The 20,498-nt window shown below is 46.6% G+C and overlaps 1 protein-coding gene across 1 annotated transcript in view; it reads left to right on the top strand.

The window, feature by feature from the left end:
* The window catches only part of LOC111144228 (chromosome unknown C3orf20 homolog), a 76,356-nt gene extending 57,290 nt beyond the window's left edge, over positions 1-19,066 (top strand). Inside the window, exons 11-15 of the mRNA XM_022498440.1 lie at positions 7,462-7,765; positions 9,776-9,883; positions 11,294-11,436; positions 18,045-18,179; positions 18,843-19,066. Of these exons, the coding sequence (XP_022354148.1) occupies positions 7,462-7,765; positions 9,776-9,883; positions 11,294-11,436; positions 18,045-18,179; positions 18,843-18,939 (787 nt within the window). The 3' untranslated portion in view covers positions 18,940-19,066. The remainder of the gene's footprint in view (positions 1-7,461; positions 7,766-9,775; positions 9,884-11,293; positions 11,437-18,044; positions 18,180-18,842) is intronic.
* Positions 19,067-20,498: the final 1,432 nt, after the last annotated feature.

Here is a 20,498-nt window from a genome sequence, read left to right as displayed (position 1 = left end):
GCTCAGTAGGGAGGCTGCTTCCTCCTCTCCTTCTCTGCCTGCCTCTCTGCCTATCTGTGATCTCTGTCTGTCAAATAAATAAATAAATAAAATCTTAAAAAAAAAAGTGAAACCATCTGGTCCTGGGCTTTTCTTTGTTAGAAAGCTTTTTTGATTACTGATTCAATTTTTTTACTTATTAGAGGCTTATCCAGATTTTATACTTCTTCTTCAGTCAGTTTCGGTAGTTTATTTCTAGGAATTTATCCATTTCACTTAGGTTATCTAATTTGTTGATGTATAGTTCATAACTTCTTATAATCCTTTTTAGTTTTGTAAGATCAGTAATAATGTCCCACTCTCATATTTAATTTAATAATTTGAGTCTTCTCTCTTTTTTCTTAGTCTAACTAAAGATTAGTCAGACTTATTGATCTTTTCAGAGAGCCAACATTTTTTCGTTGTTTCTCTATATTGCCTTCTATTTCTATTTTCTTTATCCTCACTCTACTGTGACTGATTTCCTTCCCTCTGCTAGCTTTGAGTTTAGATTGTTCTTGTTTTGCTAGTGTAATGTTAGGTTTGGTTATTGATTTGAGCTCTTTTTTCTCTCTTAATCAATGTATCCTTTAAATTTTGTTATTTTGGGCTGTTTTGTTTTCATTAATGTCAAAGTATTTCCTAATTTTTCTTGTGATTTCTTCTTTGCTCCATTGACTGTTTAAGAATGTGTTGCTTAATTTCCAATTTATGATTTTTCCAAATTTCTTTCTGTTAATGATTTCTAATTTTATTCCACTGTTGTTAGAGAAAATATTTTGTATGATTTCATTCTTTTTTAATTTACTGGAACTTTTTGATGGGTGACTATATAGTTTATGCTAGAGAATGGTCCCTGTGCACTTGAGAAGAATGTGTATCTGCTATAGTTGAGTTAAATAATCTATCCGTGTCTCTTAGGTTAGTTGTCTACAGTGTTCTTTTTTTTTTTTTTTTTTTTGACAGACAGATCACAAGTAGGCAGAGAGGCAGGCAGAGAGAAAGGGGGAAGCAGGCTCCCCGGTGAGCAAAGAGCCCGATGTGGGGCTCAATCCCCAGACCTTGGGATCATCACCTGTGCTAAAGGCAGAGGCTTTAACCCGCTAAGCCACCCAGGCACCCCTACAGTGTTCTTTAAAGTGTCTATTTTCTTGTTTATCTTTTTTCTAGTTGTTTTGTCTGTTGTTAAAAATAGGCTGTTAAGATGAATGGATAAAGAAGATGTGGTATATATATACACAATGGAATACTATGAAGCCATCAAAAGAAATGAAATCTTGCCATTTGCAATGATGGATGGATGGATAGTGGATGGAACTAGAGGGTATTATGCTTAGCGAAATAAGTCAATCGGAGAAAGACAACTATCATATGATCTCCCTGATATGAGGAAGTGGAGATGCAACATGGGGAGTTTGGGGGGTAGGAAAAGAATAAATGAAACAAGATGGGATCGGGAGGGAGACAAACTGTAAGAAACTCTTAATCTCAAAAAACTAACTGAGGGTTGCTTGGGGGAGGGGTGTTGGGAGGGGGTGGTGGGCTTATGGACATTAGGGAGGGTATGTGCTATGGTGAGTGCTGTGAAGTGTGTAAACCTGGCGATTCACAGACCTGTACCCCTGGGGCTAAAAATACATTATATGTTTATAAAAAAATAATAAAACAAAACAAAACAAAAAAATAGGCTGTTAAAATATCCAACTAGAATTAGAGTAGAATTTTCTGTTTCTCCTTTCAATTCTGTCAGTTTGTGCTTCATATATTTAGAGGCTGTATTATATTGCATACATATTCATAATTGTATTTTTAATGAGAGTGACCCTGTTATTAATATATAGTGCTTTATTTGTCTCCTGAAATAATTTTTTACTTAAAGTATATTTTTGTCTGGTATTAGTTTAACCATCCCTGTTCATTTTTGGTCACTATTTCCTTGGAATTTGTTTCCATCTTTTTTATTGCAACCTAGTTGTATCTTTGAGTCTTCTGTGGAGAGCATATAGTTAGATCATGGGTTGTTGTTTTTCTTTTCCATTCTGCCAATCTCTGACTTTTGTTGAAGATTTCAATCCATTTACATTTACAAGTAATTACTATTAAGGACTTACATCTTCCATTTTGTTATTGGTTTCCCATAAATCTTATATATTTTTTTGTTCCTCAATTCCTCCATTGTTGACTTTTATTTTTGTTTCTTCTTTTTACATGTGTTGGTGTGTGGTGTGATGCTTAATTTTGTTCCAACTTGATTAAGATAAGGGGGAAACGGTATTGTCTGTGAATGTGCTTCTGCACTTGATCTTAGCCAAAAGGCCAAGAAGTTATTGTGAATGTGCTTCTGGAAGACATTGGCATTTGATTCAGTAGACAGATTAAAGAGATTCATCTTTACCAATGGGGATGGGCATCATCCAATCCACTGAGGACCTAAATAAAACAAAAAAAAGCAGAAGAAAAGTGAATTCCTTCTCTCTATTCTTGAGCTGGAAAGTCCATTTCTTCCTGCCCTCAGACATCAGAGCTCTTGGTTCTTGGGTCTTTGGATGTTAGGACTTACACAGCAGCCTCCTAGTTCTTAAGCCTTTGGCCTTGGACTAGGAATTATACCATTGGCTCCCTTGGTTCCCAGGTTGTTGGACTCAGATTAAATTATACTACTGGATTCCCTGGCTCTGCCGCTTGTAAACAGAGGATTGTGGGACTTTTTGGCTTCTGTAATCACATGAACCAACTCCTATAATAAAAATTTTCTCTGATATATATCCATATATATCCTGCTGGTTCTGTTTCTAGAGAGCCCTAAGTAACACATATAGTTGTTTTTTAAAAGATTTTATTTATTTGTTTTATCTGAGAGAGAGAGTGTGTGTGTGTCTGTGTGTATGAGTGGGAGGAGGGCAGAGAGAGAGGGAGAGAGAGAATTTCAAGCAGACTCCTTGCTGAGCATGGAGCCCACATGGGGCCCAATTTCATGACCCTGAGCCAAAAATCAGGAGCCAGACACTTAACCAACTGAGCCACCCAGGTGCCCCACATACAGTTTTGATTCCCTTCTTATTTCCTTTTCTGTATAGTTTTTAGTTATTTTCTTAGTAGTTGGTCTGGGGATTACAATAACAGTCTATCTTGAATTAATATAAATTTAGCTTCAAAAGTCTACAAAATCTCTACTCCAATACAAACTCACCACCCCACCCTGTTGTTGTTGTAAAAAACTACATCTTTATGCATCATGTGCCCAACTAACATAGATTTATAATTATTGCTTTATGTGTTTGTCTTTTAAATCATATAGGAAAAGAACAGAGTAGTTGTAAATATGATTATGCTGGTTTATATTTACTTATATAGTTAGCTTTACAGTGTTTTTTATTTCTTCATATAGTTTCAAGTTACTGTCTAGTATTCTTTGATTTCAATCTAAAGGCACTTTAGCATTTCTTTTGCAGCAGGTCTACTAGTGACAAAATCCCTCAGCTTTTATTTATCTTGGAATGTCTTGACTTCTCTCTTATTTTTGAATGGTAAATTTGCTTAATATAGAATCCTTTGTTGGAGATGTCTTTTTTTTTTCTTTTAGCACTTTACATATGTCATTCTGGTGCCTTCCAGCCCCACGATTTTTTATGAGAAACTGGCTGTTAATTTTATTAAGAATCCCTTGTAGGTGATAAACCATGTTTGTTGCTTTCAAGATTCTCTTTTTGTCTTTGACTTTCAACAAGTGTATTATAATGTGTCTTTCCGTGGATCTCTGAATTTATCTTACCTAGATATTGTTGAGCTTCTTAGAAAGACATATTTTGGAGAGTCTTTGGCAATTATTTCTTCAAATATTCTTTCTGCTTCTTTCTTTCTTGTCCTTCTGGAACTCCCATTGAGTGTATCTTGGCATTCTTGATGGTGTCCCACATGTAACTGAAGCTCTCCTTATTTTTCTTTGTTCTTTTTTCTTTCTGTTCCTCAGACTGGATAATCTTAAATGGCCTGTTTTCAAGTCTGCTGATTCTTTTTCCTGACTATTCAGATCTGTGGTTGAATTTTTCATTTCATTTATTGTACTTTTCAACTCCAAAATTTCTAGTTAGCTTATTTTATACTTTTTATTTCTTTGTTGATATTCCATGTTTGGTAGGACATTGTCTTCCTGGTTTCCTTTAATTATTCATTCTTCATTTCCTTAGTACTTTGGGCATAATTAGGACAGTTGATTTAAAGATCTTTATCTAGTAAGTACAATGGCTGGAATTCCTCAGTGATAGGTTTTCTTCATTCCTTTTTTCTTGTTTCTTTTAGTGCTTCATTTTTAATATCATAATGTGGTAATTCTGGAAATCAAATTCTTCCCTCTTTCCAGGGTTTATTTTTGTTGCTAATAGTTTGTAGTTGTTTAGTGACTTTTCTAGACTACTTTTATAAAGACTACATTCTTTGTCATGTGTGGTCATAAAGTCTCTGTTTAGCTTAGTGGTCAACTAGTGAAATTTGACAGACTTCTTAAATACCTGGAGCCAAATAATAAATAAATAAATAAATAAATAAAATAAAAAACACTCTCCTAGTCTTTGCAGATGAACTGTGTTAAGGTACACCCTTTCAGTGCTTTCAGGCTGTTTACGTCTCTGCTTTGTCTTTCATGTCCCACATTGGCAGAGACCAAATGTCATCCAGATATGAAAGACTAGAGTATTCTCAGGTTTCTCTAAACATGGTTCCAACCCTGGACATGTATGTGCCCCTTTAGATTCCCTAGTATATGTGGAAACTTTCAAAGTCTTTATATACACCCCTCCATGTATTTTTCCCCCAGCGTCTTCTTCCCAGGTTTTTTCATTTGTGTGCCATGTGCCTGTCTGTTATCCCTTAAACCAGGAGGTTGTATCTCCCATACTTCCTTTCAAATGATTTTAACAGATGCTGTCCAGGAGAAAGTTCCAAGGTGAGCAAAACAAAGGCAAGCCCCTTAGCCAGTCCTTTAGGGAATCTCCAGACGTGCCAAACCACATAATCACAGTTCCTTGAGTGCAAAGCCCATATTACCCTCTCTGGTATCAGCAAACCACACTAGGAACATGGGCTGCCATCCTCACAGATGCCACCAAGGTGGGGAGCAGGGGATAGGAAGTGAGTAAGTTAAAACACCACAGTACTCTCTTACCAAAATATAGCAGTTTCTTTATTCATCAAACATTCCTTGACTGTGGTAAGTTTTTAAATTTGTTTCCAGAGTTCTGATCAAGTTGATTCTGACAGTTTTTGCCAGCTTAATTGTTGCTTTAGTGAAGGGACATAGATTTGGGGTTCTCTATGCCACTCTTACATTTTGCTATGCCACTCTTATATTTGTATAATTTTATAAAAATCATTTTTGGGGCACCTGGGTGGCTCAGTTTGTTAGGCATCTAACTCTTGATTTGAGCTTGAGTCATCATCTCAGGGTCATGGGATCAGGCCCCATATAAGGCTCTGTGCTCAGCAGGGAATCTGCTTGAGGATGATTCTCTCCCTCTCCCTCTGCCCCTCCCCCTGCTTGCACTCTCTTGCTCTCAAATAAATGGGCGAATCTTTTAAAAAATCATTTTTATATAATTCTCTGTGAATTGTGTATTCACTTACTTTGTTCATATTTTGCTGGGTTATTAACTTTTTCTAACTCATTTACAGTATTTTAATTAGTAGGGAAACTAACCACTTGTCTCTGTTGGAAGTTTCATATACATATTTCCCAGTTTGTCATTTGTCATTTGTCTTTGTGATGGTTTTGCCACTCAGGTTTTTTCATTTTTCTTCTGTGTAGTTAAATTTATCAGTATTTTTCTTTCATAGGCTTTGGACTTAGGAATCCTAATTATCAAAGGCTTTCCCTACTCTAAAACTATAAGATGATTCATCCCTATTTTCTGTTAGAATGTTCATGGCTTAATTTTCTCACATTTAAATTCTTGATCGATTTTGGATTTATCTTAGTGTGAGTTGTGATTAGTAGATCTAACCTTTTTTCTCCAAGATATTCATTTTCTTAAAGAAGAGATATTCTTAAGTTTAGCAAGTGTTTATTAGTATCAGGCAGCTTCTGTGAAAATATGAATAGTTAAATTACTGGCATTGATCTTGTTTTAGGTTGACCTGGTTTTTAATCCTAGCCCTTGTCATTTAATCACTGTTTGAACTTGGATAACCCATTCACCCAGTGGGAATCTTCTGTTTTCCAATCTGTAAACAGTGATAGTAGTTTCTGTCCAGACTATCACATAGGGTTATTACAAAATTAGCCAAGACAATGTCTATGCCAGGGGCTGTGGGTGCTTACAATGCTAACCACAGTGTAAGATAGTGGTAATGATAAGAATAAAATCATAGCAGCACTTTATATTTGAATGGTTCTCATTCCCACCTAAATACAATAATGCTGAGACAACCCAGTGCGATGCCTGGCACATAATAGGTACCTGATTAGTATTTGTTTGCATATTTATTGAATTTCTATTGAATGTTTACTATCTGCCAAGAACTATTATTTCACTGAGCAAAACACTCCAAACTCATGAACTCATGAAATTTATGTTCTGTTGGAATGGATAAGTACAATAATCAAAATAAATAAAATGTATGGTATGTGCTCTAGTGAGCAATGCTAAGGAGAAAAAATAGCCAGGGAGAGGGAAAGAGTATTGAGGGTTGAGAGGTGCAATTCCAAATAGGACAGTCAGGGAAAGCCTCTCTGACAAGTTGACATTCGCATGAAGATACAAAGGAGGTGGGAAAGAAAGTGAGTTGTGTGGTGGCTGCCCAGGGGGAAAGCCAGGCAGGCAGTAGGAATAGCAAGAGCAAAGGCCCTAAGGCTGGGGGATAAGCAGAGGCTGGAGCAACTGAGCACAATAAGCAAAGGTGAGAATATTGGAGAGTAAGAGAGGCCAAGAGACTGAGGAAGGAGACCAGAACATGTACAGCCTGGAAGGGCATCATGGGGAGATAGGCTTTTATTCTGTGAAAGGTGGAAGGTCACTGGGGGGGTTCAAATAGATTAGTGACATGATATGACTTGGGTTCTAACAGGAGCCAGGATCCCTCCATCTGGTGTGAGCAGAATAGATTGAAGGGGGGCCAGGGAAGAAAGCAGAGTGCCATTAGGAGCCCTTACAGTCATCCAAGCAAGAAATGATGGTGGCTTGGGCCATGTCAGTAGGAATGGGGGAGAAGGAACATGGATGGATTCTAGATCATTCATGAACATAGAGCAGACAGGCTTACTGGTAGATTGGATGGGACGTGAGGTGTCAGAGAAAGAAAGGGGTTCAGGATGACTCCAAATTTTTTGTTGAGTAGATGAAGGAGTTACCAGTTTTACCTGTGGAAACTGAGGCACACAGAGTTTAGGGGGCCCCATCCAAGGCCTGAGCACTGGCCTACTGAGCACTGGCCCGTTGTCCCTCATTGCAGAGGAAAGGCTGGAGAGATGCACAGCCCCACCAGGTGGGCAGCCTCGCCCTCCGACTGCCCACTGGTGCTGCGGAAGCTCATTCGCAAGGAAGACATTCGGGCTGGCTGCAGGTGCATGGTGAAGGCACCGCTGGTCACCGACGTGGAGCTAGAGCGCTTCCTGTCTGCACCCCGTGACCCCGGCCAGGTCCTGGTTTTCGGGATAGTCTCAAGCCAGAACCCCACCAGCACCGCACAGCTCCAGTGGCTGCTTGACACACTCTATAGTCACCGACAGCAGGGCCGTGCTTCGCCCTGCATCCAGGTGGGTCCTGGGCCCAGCTGAGGAGGCCCCAAGGTCCAGGCATCGGGAACCCCAAGGGAGAGACACCCACAGGGATGCTAGGACTGACTGAGCATCTGGCTGAGAGACTGCCCTTCAACCTCAGCACATGGGCCCCCTCTCACTTCCTTTTCTCCTTGGGGCCTTTGCATATACTCTTCGACATGCTGTCTGCCATGTTTTGCCTCTCTTCTCTCTCTCTGACTCATCCTCTTGTCCTAAGACGAATGTCACCACATTGAAGTGGGCACTCTTTCTGACTGAGAACTTTTCTGCCATTTTCATCCAGAGCACTCCCCCTAGCTTGTGGTTATGTATTGGGGTGCATGCTTGGGGCAGAGATGGACTCACCAATGGATACTCAAGACACAAGAATGCTCACAGACTGTGGCCGAGTTCCTACTATGTGCTGGCCTCATGCCAGACCCCAGAGGGGCCTCCCAGCATGGTGAGGCAACAGCTATAGCAGCACTGAGCAGGGCCATGAAAAGCCAGCTCCGGGGGCTCAGGAGCTGGGAGCAGGGCCTGCCACCTCCAGAGAGTCAGGGAGTCTCCCAGGATGCGAGGGTTTGGGCAGGTGGGTGAGTGTTCCTGTCAGAGGCAGCAGCCTGTGCAAAGGTGGTCAAGGGGTCCCTGTTCATTGGGGTTGAAGTCTCAAGGATCTGTCCGGGGCACATAGAACACTCCCAGTCCTGTCCTGGCTGCAGGGTCATTCCTGAATCTCATCATCATCCTCCCTCAGTAGCCATCCCTGGCAGGGTTAGCAGGGTTCAGGGGTGACACAATCCCCACCCTGACTGGAGCAGAGGATGCTGTGTGAGCATGTCAGTTCCATGTCCACCTGCTGACTTCCTTCAAGTCCTCTGGCCCTATGTCCTCTCTGGCCCATTGTCTGCCCCTTCTTCCTGCTTGGCATTGGAACCCTTCTGAGTAGACTCCAAAAGCCCTTTTACTGGTCTTGTACATCCAAGCTGTATATATATTATAGAGTCAGCCCCAACTTACACAGACTTAGTGAACACTTATTGAGTCCTGCCCTGTACTCATTGCTATATAGATATAGGATCCCTGCCCACATGGGAACTTAGAGGTGCCTTTAGTCTACCTCGAGGCCATTAGTTATCTGTAAGCATAGGATGCACAGCAGTCCAGCCCAGCATGAGTAGCATAGGCCCTGACCTTGAATCTGAGGGAGGAGTGGGCAGTGGGATTTGAGGGATGTGGAGGATGGATCTGGAGAGAGGTGTCAGGTTTCATAGCGACTCTGGTTTCACCATTCCAGTGTATGTGATTAAGGCTGAAATGTTCCCTAACATTGTCTTGCTCTGAAAGCTAGAATGCCAGATACAGTTCTGGATTTCACGTTTTAAATTGAAACATCAGGCAGGACAGCTGGAGGCACCTGGAATAAAAGGCAGATAAAATCAGGAAACATTATACATTAGCCATTTTAAAGGGTTTGTAACATCCAGAAAGAAGGAGGGGAAAGAGACCAGCTTTACTCTGGATTGACAAGGCCCCACCTTGTGATGTAAGTTTGACTCAGGTCCCAGCACTGGATCTAATGACAGGAAACTGTCCAGAGGGGCAGCCAGCAGTGGGTAGAGGGTGGAGGAATCCTGAAAATAGGGACACCCATGAGTATGGTATGCCTTCAAATCTTCAGTAGGGCTTCTTCCAGGCAGAGGGAACAGTCAAGTCCTGCAGACCCTAGAGGGTGGAGCTAGTGGCTGTCATGTGGTGAGGGGCAGTCATCTCCATGACACCCTTCACCAGCAAAAGGCCCTAGATAGACCCAGATGCCTAGATAGTCGTGGCAATGGTCATAGGGTGTGTGTGTGTGCGGGAATTGAACAGCCCATTGAACAGGAGATGGGAGGCAGTGTTGAATGGGGCTCCGGGACTTCACAGGAACCTGGCTAGCCTGAGAATACAGGAATCAGTGCATCCTCTTGGCGTAGGATGGATGGGCACTTACTTCTGTCTTGGCAGTGTCGGCATGACCCCTACCGCCTGCTGCGGTATGACCTGGACAGCTCCCTTCAGAAGGACCCACCCCTGCTGGTGAAGAAGTATGCTGTGTTGCCGGGGATGATTCTGGTGAGCTGGGGCCCACCGGGGATGCAGCGCCAACCGCTTGCCAACATAGTCTCCTGCAGTCCCTACCCTTGTGGAATCAGAAACGGGAGGGGAGATCAGAATCAGAAGGAGAGAGCATTTGTGAAATCTGAGGCCCAGAGAGCTGAAGGCCGGACTGAGAGTCACCCAACACACAGAGTCAGGGCGGGAGTCCAGTCTCCTGTTCCTGCCTGACCCCATGCGTCCCTCATACTGGAAGACTCAAGGGAGCAGGCCATACCCAACCTAGAGAACCAAATTCTCTTCATCTGGTTTGTTTTGTTTTGTTTTAGAGATTTATTTATTTATTTATTTATTTGAGGGGTCGGGGAGGGGTAGAGGGAGGAAGAGAGAAAGAATCCTCAAGCAAACTCTCCACTGAGCATGGAGCCCCATGCAGGGCTTGATACCAGGACCCTGAGATCATGACCTGAGCCAAAATCAGGAGTCGAACACTTAACTGACTGAGCCACCCAAGTGCTCCTTTCTTCATCTGTTTGTAAGTTAACTTTTTACCAAAAACAGGGCATTGTAAAAAAAGAAAAAAATATATATATATATATACACACACATATATGCATTATAGAAAATTTAGAATATACAATTGAGAAAATAATGACTTCCCCATATTACACAGATTGCCTCGTTTGTTCATGCAGCATGTATGTACCAGGCTCCTGCTAGATCCAAAACAGTCAGAACATCTGGGCCATCCCTGTGGTGTGCCTCTAGCTTTTTCAGTCTTTTTTCTGACTTTGGGGTCCCGCTTTTGTAATTGTGATTTTAACCATTACATGAGAATCTGTCATTTGATTTCTCTGCCTGTGAGCCTTTTGTTGGACATTTAGGTTATTTCTGGGTAGGTTTACATAACAAATAACACGCTAATGGATATCCTTGCACAGAAATCCCTAGACAGATGTCTACTTGCTGAGACTGACATTAGAGAGTGGGGGTACAGAGAGCAGTAGGACAAGATCCCTGCCCTCCAGAGGCTCCCATCCCATGGGACCAGCTGATCAGTGCACAGGGATAAGTGAGCCAGCCAGCTGTGGGTGGGTGTGGTGGGACCCTCTGAGCAGGAAGAAACCCTTCCGGCCCCAGGACCCTGGAGCGCTTGTGTGTGAAGGGGCGTCTGAGCAGGTGGGCTGGCAGGGGCAAAGGTTGGGATGGTGGGGCTGCCCTCTGACTTGAGAGGCCTGGATGGGGAACAGGCTCAGCCACACCTGACTGGGCAGCTTGGGGAAGGCAACACCCTTTCCCCCACCACCAAAACCACCAGAGAAAGGCCTGGCTTCCGGCACAAGCTCTGAGGGCCCAGGGCACGGGCCTGAGATTCAGTGCTGGTGTGCTGAGGGCCCCTCCCATCGTGTGCTTCCTGTGTATCCACAGATGTTCGCCGGGGGGAAGCTCCTTTTTGGTGGCTGTGTTTTGAATGGATATGGCTTCAGTAGGCAGAATCTGCTGAAACAGATCTTCCAGGCTCGACGAGACTGCAAGATGGGCTACTTCCTGCCAGACAACTACAAGTTTAGGTAAAATGGGAAAAACTTGGGATGCAGGGCAGGCACGGGGTGGGCCTCATTATGGGAGGGACACTGGTGAGGACAGAAGCTGGCAGCAAGCAGAAGACTTCTCAGGTTAGCAAGGGGGAGTGAGGTCATGCTGTTGGTTTCTCTGAAACACAAGTTGGAGAGAAGGTCCCTCTGGAGAAAGGGGAACATAGGATGGTTTGCGCGGTGCTGGAAATCATGAAGACACGTTTGAGTAGGCGTCCTAGTGATACCTCCACCTTTTTCCCCATCATGCCCTACCCCATCTTGTGTGTAATCCCTGTCCTGCTTCTCTGTTTACAGCAGGGCCACGTAGATAAGGGTCCCTCATGAAGTGAGCTCAGGCCCTTGGGAAGGGAAGTGGGGTGGTGCTGGCTTGAGGCTGCCTCTTGGCCACTGAGTGTAGGCTTTTCAACCAGGTGACACCCATCTATTGAGTGCCTCCCAGGCCCAGCTTGGGTGAGATCAACAAGGCTTGGTCTCTTAGCTCAAGAAGCGTGCAGCCTCGTCCAGGGAAGGAGTCCACAGTTTATGACATTGCTGGAGGCTATGTTAGGAGTGGATTCTGAAATGCCTGGGCTGTACAGTGAAAAACCTTACTAGGTCAGGGGTCCCAAGAAAAGTCAGGAGCCCCAACTCTGGTCTTTATAGGCTGGGGGACCATTTGCCTCCCTAATCCTCACTGTCCTCACCTTTAGAATGAGGATGATAATTCCCACCTCTTATGAAAGTGTGTTTGCCAAAGTGTCATATAAACTATAAAGTGAGGGCACCTGGGTGACTCAGTCATTAACTGACTGCCTTTGGCTCGGGTTATGATGCCAGGGTCCTGGGATCAGGCCCCGAGTGGGGCTCCCTGATCAGCGGGAAGCCTGCTTCTCCCTCTCCAAATCCCCCTGCTTGTGCTGCTGCTCTCTCTGTCCTCTATCTGTGAAATAAATAAAAGCTTTAAAAAAACAAAGTGAGGAGCAAACACATATACAAAGCATTACCTGCCTAAACATAGGGGCTCCCTGTGCCTGCACCCCTAGCACGGAAAGTCCAGACAGCAACCCTACCCCACTCCCACCGGGTCCCTCAGCTTTCTAGGAGTCCTGGAGTCAGTTTTTCCCCAGCGCACTGAGTTCGAGCCATGCCAGAACGTCCGCCAGACCCTAAAGAGGTTCCTCTAGGAGGAACTGTAGCGGTCACACCCTGGCCAACTTAGTAGAGAAGGCAGGGTCCCCAGGAGCCCAGAGACATCAGGAAGGGCAGATGCTGCCAGGTGCAGAGAGCAAAGTCACTGAGCCCCCACCACCTGAGACTGGAGGACGGCTTGGGGTAGCTTACTGGCAGTCCCAGGGAAAAAGAGAAATGGAGGCTCTGGGTCTGCTCAGGTTCAAGAAAGTACTATACCAAAAACAGAGGGGGTGGGAGGATGCCATCCAGAAGGCCCAAACTGAGGATGAGTGGAAGCCACTGGAAGGTGCCGAAGACAGCAAGCAAAGGCATTTTCAGAGACATCTGACTAATGGGGTGTTTGGGCGTGTGGTAGAAGGGGAGTAAGAGAGGCCCAAACTAGTTACAAGCAGATGTAGCTCTTTATTTGGCGGCCAGTGTCCTTAAAAGGACCACTTACCCTCTCTGCCTCAGCTGCTTTGTCCATAGAGCAAGAATTAGCATAGTTTTCACTGCACTGGGTTCTGAGGATTGGATGAGTCAGGCATGTGTGAGATCCTGGCACATCACTACCACCTACTGACACGTTACAAATTACAGTTGTGACTGCTGTCACTGTTACTTAATGAATTCTAGGCTCCTAATTGTTATATGCAAGGGTTCGGAAAGGACTTCATGCTCACAACTTGAAGATTTCAGTAAGTTTTGAGGAATGGTGGAGAGAGAATTAACAAACTACACACACATGGACACACGCAGATTCACAGACGCACACACAGATGCAGACAAAAACCCACACATATACACACACACAGACACATACACAGAGAGACACACAAACACACAGACACACACAGACACACTCATGTGTGCACAGTCCAGGTTTTCGAAAGTAGAAAGGGGAGGATTCCTGAGACTATAAACCAGTAGGACTCCTCTTAATTCTAGAATGGCCTATTAAGTTGGCAGTTTAAAGGCACTTAGAGAAAAAAGGGAATGGAATTCGACAAGAAAATGTTGCCATAACAACAGTTCTTTTATCTACATCTGTGAAAGGAACCACCTCAAGCTCAGTGGTGTAAAACCACACAGCCATTTCCCATTATTGTCTCTGAGGGTCTGGGGGCTGAGGGGCTCAGCTAGGTAGTTCTTGCTTGGGTTCTCTCATGTGGTCACGTCAGAATATGACGGTGGCCGGAGTCATCTCAAAGACTTGCTCATTCCCATGCGTGGCGGTCCCTGCACTTGCAGCCCGAACACTTACACTGGCTTTTCCGTGTGGCCTGGGCATCCTCAGATATGGCAGCTGGGTTCCAAAGCGAGTGTCCTGAGATGCAGCCAGGTGGGAGCTGTGTTTCCTCCTAAGTCAGGTAGTGTCCACTTGCACTGCCTGTGGGTCCCTAGGGCCAGCCCACGCGCCTCTTGATGGGAGGGGTGTCAAAGAATTTCTGGACGTGTTCTACAGCCAGCCACTCGTCCGATTCCTCTTCCAGCAGGGTAACTGGAATAGTAGTGAGACGCTGTCAGCCTAGAGTATCTAACTTTAAGGAAGACACTGGGTGAGATCGCTTGTGAGACTTTTGGTGAGATCCTTACGAACAAGGTGGATCAATGTGGCTCAGGCAGCTGCTTGTTCGGCTATACCCAGCAAGTGGTGATCAGCCTGAAGGGCAAACCTCTGTGTTCGGCCTGTCCACTTTTCCCCAAAATATGTAACTTGGATGTGTTCCTGGAAGGCTAACCAATTAGTTGGCCCCTAGATGGGGAAGGATGACAGAATGGAGGTTCTCAGTAAGCTCAGCCGCCAAGCGGTGGTTTGGAAGAAGTAGAGCAAATGTTCACTTTTAGTTTTGAGAGGTGTATGGTCAGTGCATGTGGAAAGTGCCAGCATGGTCGACCACTTTGTTGAAAAAGCATCTTAGAAGTCAGAGCTTGCGGTGTAGCACAAGGGAGATGCAGTTTCTGGAGTGCTAGTGTTTTCATTTCTGGGTCCTCTGTTACAAGAGGGAGCTGGCAGGCACCCTCCTATCCAGAGCTCTGGAGGGAGGGTGCCCTCACTGTCCCTGGGTGGGAATCATTTCTTCCTTGCCAGAGTAGACTTTCAGTGTGCTTGGTTTTGTACAGCTCTAGTGCAAGGATTCAAGGCAGGGACGTGAGAGGGAGAGGAGACATGTCTACAGAGTAAATGCAGTGAGGTGGGCAGAACTGGAGGACAGATCCAGAAGGCCTAGGCTGCTCACTGGGCACTCGGGGGGGCAGCCACAGAGACAGCCCTCAGTCTGGGCTCGGGGTCTGTGAGTCCACCATGGAGGAGCAAGGGCTGTGAGCAGGAAGAAGAGCTAGATCTGTCTGTGCCCAGTGAAGGAGCTTGGCTGCCCAGGGAGGCAAGTCTCCCCACTGAGGCCTCGCAAGCCCCAGCAGAGACTGAGGTGGCTCCCTGCTGGGAGTAGATGGGTTGTGGCAGAGCAGAAGGGGAGGGGCAGGCCAGGCCAAGGACAGCTGAGGGGAGATTCATGCAGGCCTGACAAGCCAGCTCTGCCCTGAGGAGCAGGCCGTGGGTGGGGAAGGGGCTGCAGGTCCCTCTGCACCTGTTAAGCCGGGCCAGCCTCAAAGGCTGGGTGTCCTGTATCACATGGCCTATCTCTCTTTCTTTGTGTCCTTTGCTCAGCCCCAGGGCCCGGCACATAGAACCCTCTTGGACATTTTCATTGAATGATGACCTAGAGCTGATTTTTATCCCTGGGAGGCAGAGGTCAGTTCAGACTGAAGAAGGGCTGCTTGACAGAATGTCCACTGATAACCAGCCACCCTGGTCATCCAGCCCACCCCTCATGTGCCTTCAGTGATGGGAGGCTCCTCTCCCTGGAAGCAGCCCCCACTTTTAACGTAAAAGTCCTGCCACTCCGAGTGCCTGCCCGGGTTCATGCTCAGCACTGGGGATTGGAAGTGAACACGATCTCTACGTGCTTCATCTTGGCCGATCCAAAGATGCGGAAGTCAATGAGAAAATGAGTGAAGGGGACTGATCCTTAGAAGAATGCAAGTCACAACCACAGTGAAATACCACCTCATACCCATTAGGATGGCTACCATCAAATAAGCAAAACCAGCACGTTTTGGTGAGGCTGTGGAGACACTGGAACGCACATGTGCTGTAGGCAGGACTGTGACACAGCGCAGCAGCTGTGGAGAACAGTACGGTGTGTCCTCAAAAAGTCTAACACAGAATTATGATCCAACAATTTCAGTTGTGGGTAGATACTAAAAGAATTGAAAGTGGGGTTTCAAAGAGGTATTTGTATACCTGTGTTCATAGCAGCACTATTCAAGGAAGCAACCCAAGCGTCCATCAGTGGATGAACGGATAAAGAAAATGTGGTCTGTGCATACAGTGGAATATTGCCCAGCCTTAAAATGGAAGGAAATCCTAGCATAGGCCACAACACGGATGTGACTCAAGGACATTATGCTCAGTGAAATGAGCCCGTCACAAGAGGACAAACACTTACCTGAGGTCCCTAGAGAGTCAAATGCACAGAGACGAAAGGAGGGTGGTGGCTGTCAGGGGCTGGGGGAGGAACAATGGGGATTTGGTGTTTAATGCGGACAGAGTTTCAGTTTGGGAAATGAAAAAGTCGGGGTAGATAGCGGTGATGGCGGCACAGCCATGTGAGTGTACTTAACACCGCAGAGCTAGGCATTAGCAAGTGGGTCTATTTTATGTTATGTACTTTCAATCACAACTTAAAAGTGGAGGGTTAGGGAAGATGCTCTGTGTGTGCTTGCGGCTGAGGGAGGGGGAAGGAGAGGGGCTGATTTGGTCTCCAGAGCCCACCCTCCCCACTCTGGTAACACCAGGTCCCATTCTCCATCTGTCCAGGGCCAGGCAGAGGAGACCATCTCCCCAGCTGCCGGCATGTTTCATTTGCCAACACAGCCCCAGGCCTGGTGGAGGGCCTCACCTGGGGACACTGCCAATGCTGCCCGCATCCTGGTCACCCTGACACTCTCATTGTGTAACCTGCTTTCGGTAGCTCTTACCTAGGGTTCCCTTTCCAGTGTCCCACTTGGCTGGACTCTCATTTCTCCATTTACTTGTGCTTTGAGTTTCTAGGAAATGCTGAGCTGTGACCCATCCGGGGGGGTGGACATGGGGTTGGGGACAGGAGGAAGAGCCCTTAGCACCACCATGGTGCTCAGGAAGTCCCAAGAGACTCACTCCCAGGATTTACTCCCTAACACCTCTGTCCACCTGGGACCAGGAGCAGGGGAGACAGCTCAGCCCATACCTCCATTTTTTATCTTTCTAGGGTTTTCTAAACAATGGAGGATGCCCTCCTCTCCCCTCCCCTGCTTGTCTTTTGTCCCTGAAATGAGCTGCCCTCAAGAAAGTGGCATAGGAGGGGCTCAATAGATAGGAAGAAACAATGAATAAAAGGGCCTGTCCTGTCTCCTATTCATTAGTTTCCTAAGACTCCTGTAACAGTGGTCCACACACTGAGTAGCTTAAACTGAAATGTATTGTGTCATGGTTCTGGAGGCCACAGACAGAGGTGCAGGCAGGGAAGTGCTAGGGTGCTAGGGAAGGCCTGGCTCCCGGCCGGTCTCTGGGCTTCTGGTAGTTCCTTGGCTTTATGGCAGCATTATTACTCCAGGCTTCACGTGATGTTCTCCTGTCTGTGTGTCTGTGTCCACATTGCCCCCCCCCCTTTTTAAAGATTTTATTTATTTATTTGACAGAGAGAGAGAGAGAGATCACAAGTAGGTAGAGGGGGAGGGGGAAGCAGGCTCCCTGCTGAGCAGAGAGCCCAATGTGGGGTTCAATCCCAGGACCCTGAGATCATGACCTGAGCCGAAGGCAGAGGCTTTACCCACTGAGCCACCCAGGCGCGCCCCCCCACCGCCTTTTTTTTAATTATAAGGACACCAGGTATGTTGAATTAGAGGTCCACCCTACTCTGGCATAACCTCCTCTTGACTCATGACATCTGCAGTGACCCTATTTCCAAATAAGGTCACAGTCTGGGGTACTGGGGGTTAGGACTCCACCAATCTGTGAGTTTGGGGAGGGGACACAAGCAGCCCATAAGGCTGTGCATGATGGCTTATTTCCCTGGCCTCCTGTGCTCTCTCCTTTGCTCACTTTATGGAGCCCTCCTGCCTCTCTGGTGGTCAGTGCTGGGTGCACAGGTGTTGCTGACATAGAGTTAGGGTGATTCCACCGAGGCCAGAAAAACCAAGCTCCGGGGGTCTCTGGGTCCCCAGGGGTCAGACTCTTCCATTACTCACCCTGGGGAAGAAAAGCCCTGCACCCTTTTCTCTGTTGGAGCTGGAATGTTAAATGGTAGCACCAAGCCAGTGCTGCAAACTCGGGATTCCCTCTGGCTGTGCCGCTGCTGAGACTTGCCCTCCCTTCCCTGCCTCCCTTACAGCGTTCCAACCTCCACCCCGGTCCCGGAAGACCCTGACTCAGCCAAGAAAGCAATATCGGAAGATACCCAACAAAGCTTCTCCTCGTTGGCCATGGGGGACAAGGTGGAGGAGTCCCCTCCTGAAGCCGAGAAGAAGTAGGTGGCCACCCCAGCCCCGGGGCCGAGGGGCCCTCCTGTGGTCAACAGAAGCGGCATGGCTCACAGCAGGGCCCCTGGCTCTGCCACAGGCCACAGAGTTCCTGTGGGGCTAAGTGGCTTTGGGCAAGTCACTCCCCCTCCCCCCTGCCCCGGGCGTGGGTCATCTCCAGCCGTCCCTGTTCTGGCCCATTTCATCACCACCATGTCCAGCTGGGCACCAAGCCTGCTCCCTGGAGCTGCAGGCAGTGGTCTGGGTGGTGGAGATTGAGGTCTTGTGTAGACTCTGCTGCAAAACCCTACAACCCAGACCATTAATCTGAGAAGGGTAGACGCTGCCTGCTGTCTCCCTACAGGAAACTTTCTAGACCTGTCAGAAGTCTACTAACTCAGCCACATCGACTGAAGTGAATTACATATTCTGCAAGAGTGTAAAAATCACACATTTCTTATGAAAATAGAAAAGCAAACTTGTGAGCCTCTAGAAAGGTCACAGTTGCTGCTGGGACCTCCAGGTTGGAGCAACACCCAGAGGTCTTCAGCTGTGCAAGGCAGGGGGCCAGGCCCACTTCTGCTCAGGCCAGGGCAGGGCTCTGAGTGCTGTTTACACCAGTTCTCTCCATCCATTTCTCAGCATTTGCTTCTCTCTATTTTGATTTTTAGAATGAAATCGCCTGAAGTGGATTTGCCTGTTGTCAGCAAAGTCAGGAGGGGCAGTAAGAAGGTGGTCCCCTGGAAAAAACAGGCCTCTAAGAGGTGATGCTGTCCCTGTGGCTACCCAGAGCTCCAGGCCTGGACACAGCTCCTCCTGTCCACCCAGCCCTGCCTCCCAAATCCCCTACCTGCTTTCTCTGAGCCTCTGCATAATAAATGAGCATGTCTCCAGCATCTGGGTGAGGCCATGGGATAGGCTGGCTCCTACAAGGCCCCTACAGCCCTGTTCTAGGCTGAATTCATGGAAACTTGATTTCTCTGACCCAGAGCTTCCTCTGTAACCAGTTAAATCAGCCAGAAAATCCCACATTCCCAAGGAAACAGATGTCTCACTGCAAGGGGGCCAAGCCAAAGGGTATATTAACTCTGAGGAGGTCGTGGATGGGATTAAAGTGTGCCCTCCTACCCTTAACAGTGTGGAAAAGGGCTCTGCTTCTGGCCCAGGTGGGTAAGAGTGGATGAGAGAGAAGAGGGAGGAAAGAGACGGAGACGGAGACGGAGAGGAAGAACAGATGGAAGAAAAGACGGAGGGAGAGATAAGAGAGCCACTGAGAAGTGGGCAGGGCAAGGACTGAGGGAGAAGGAAACTAGGGAAGAGGGAGAATAAGGGAAAGGGGCACAGAATGGGATGGAAAAGATGGTGAGAGACCACGTCTGGGGACACTTTGGTGGTATCCCAAAAGCAAGAATTCCTGCGGCACCCCCGTGTGTTAATGTCCCCATGTAGCCCAGCCTCAGTACTCTTTGGTGGATTAGACACCCCTTCTCAAGCTGACAGGCCTGAAGAGTCCTTACCAGCATCAGGAGCCCTGAGATGGCAGCCCCCTCTGCACCTCTCAGGTGTTGACTACCCCCCGGTGGTAGTCACCAGCTCTGGGTCTGTTTGTCTGAGGCTCCCGAGAGCTACTTGCCAGAGCAGGGCCTGGACCCCAGAGGGTCTGCCTGGTTCTCCAGACTTTGAAAAGAGTTCAGGTCCTGATCTGTGGGCTGTGTTTGGTGATGAGCTCTATACTTAACTACTTGTGCTCCTTTGGAATAGATGTTTTTCTCATCTGAATTTTTTGAGGTTTAATTTTTATCCTTTGTATCATCCAAAGGCTTGTTTTGAATTATACCTGTATTCCCCTAAAAATGGATTTGAAATGACATGCTATGTTCTTAAGCCTGCATCTCTTGATACATAAGGGCTTGATATTTTCTAGGGGTCCTGGGCATCTAACTACTCTCCCCTCTGTAACCCCCTCTCCGAGCATAAGGGCATAAAAGGATTAGAAGGCAAGGGAAAACAAGTTCTACCTTTGTCCTGGCATGCAGGCACTCTCCAGCTCCTCAGGCAGGACATTGGAATGGAGACACTGGCCCTCCTACCTTCTTCCCCGAATTGAACCCTTGGGCCTAGATGCTAAGTTGTGTACTTCAGAAGCTGTGTGCACAGGGACCATGGAACTATCTCTACAGAGCAGGCCCCAGTCTGACTCAGGGTGCTTGCCACATTGAAAATGGCCAAAAATATGCAGACTTGAGCAGGGATGTCTCCCACTGGTGAAATAGGGCCCAGTGAATATCCAGTGCTACATAATCAAATTGTCCCTTGAGGAAGGAGAA

Source organism: Enhydra lutris, unplaced genomic scaffold (assembly GCF_002288905.1).
Source record: "Enhydra lutris kenyoni isolate GAN:26980312 unplaced genomic scaffold, ASM228890v2 scaffoldscaffold10, whole genome shotgun sequence".
NCBI classification, from domain to species: domain Eukaryota; kingdom Metazoa; phylum Chordata; class Mammalia; order Carnivora; family Mustelidae; genus Enhydra; species Enhydra lutris.
This window is presented reverse-complemented; position numbering and strand designations above follow the sequence as displayed.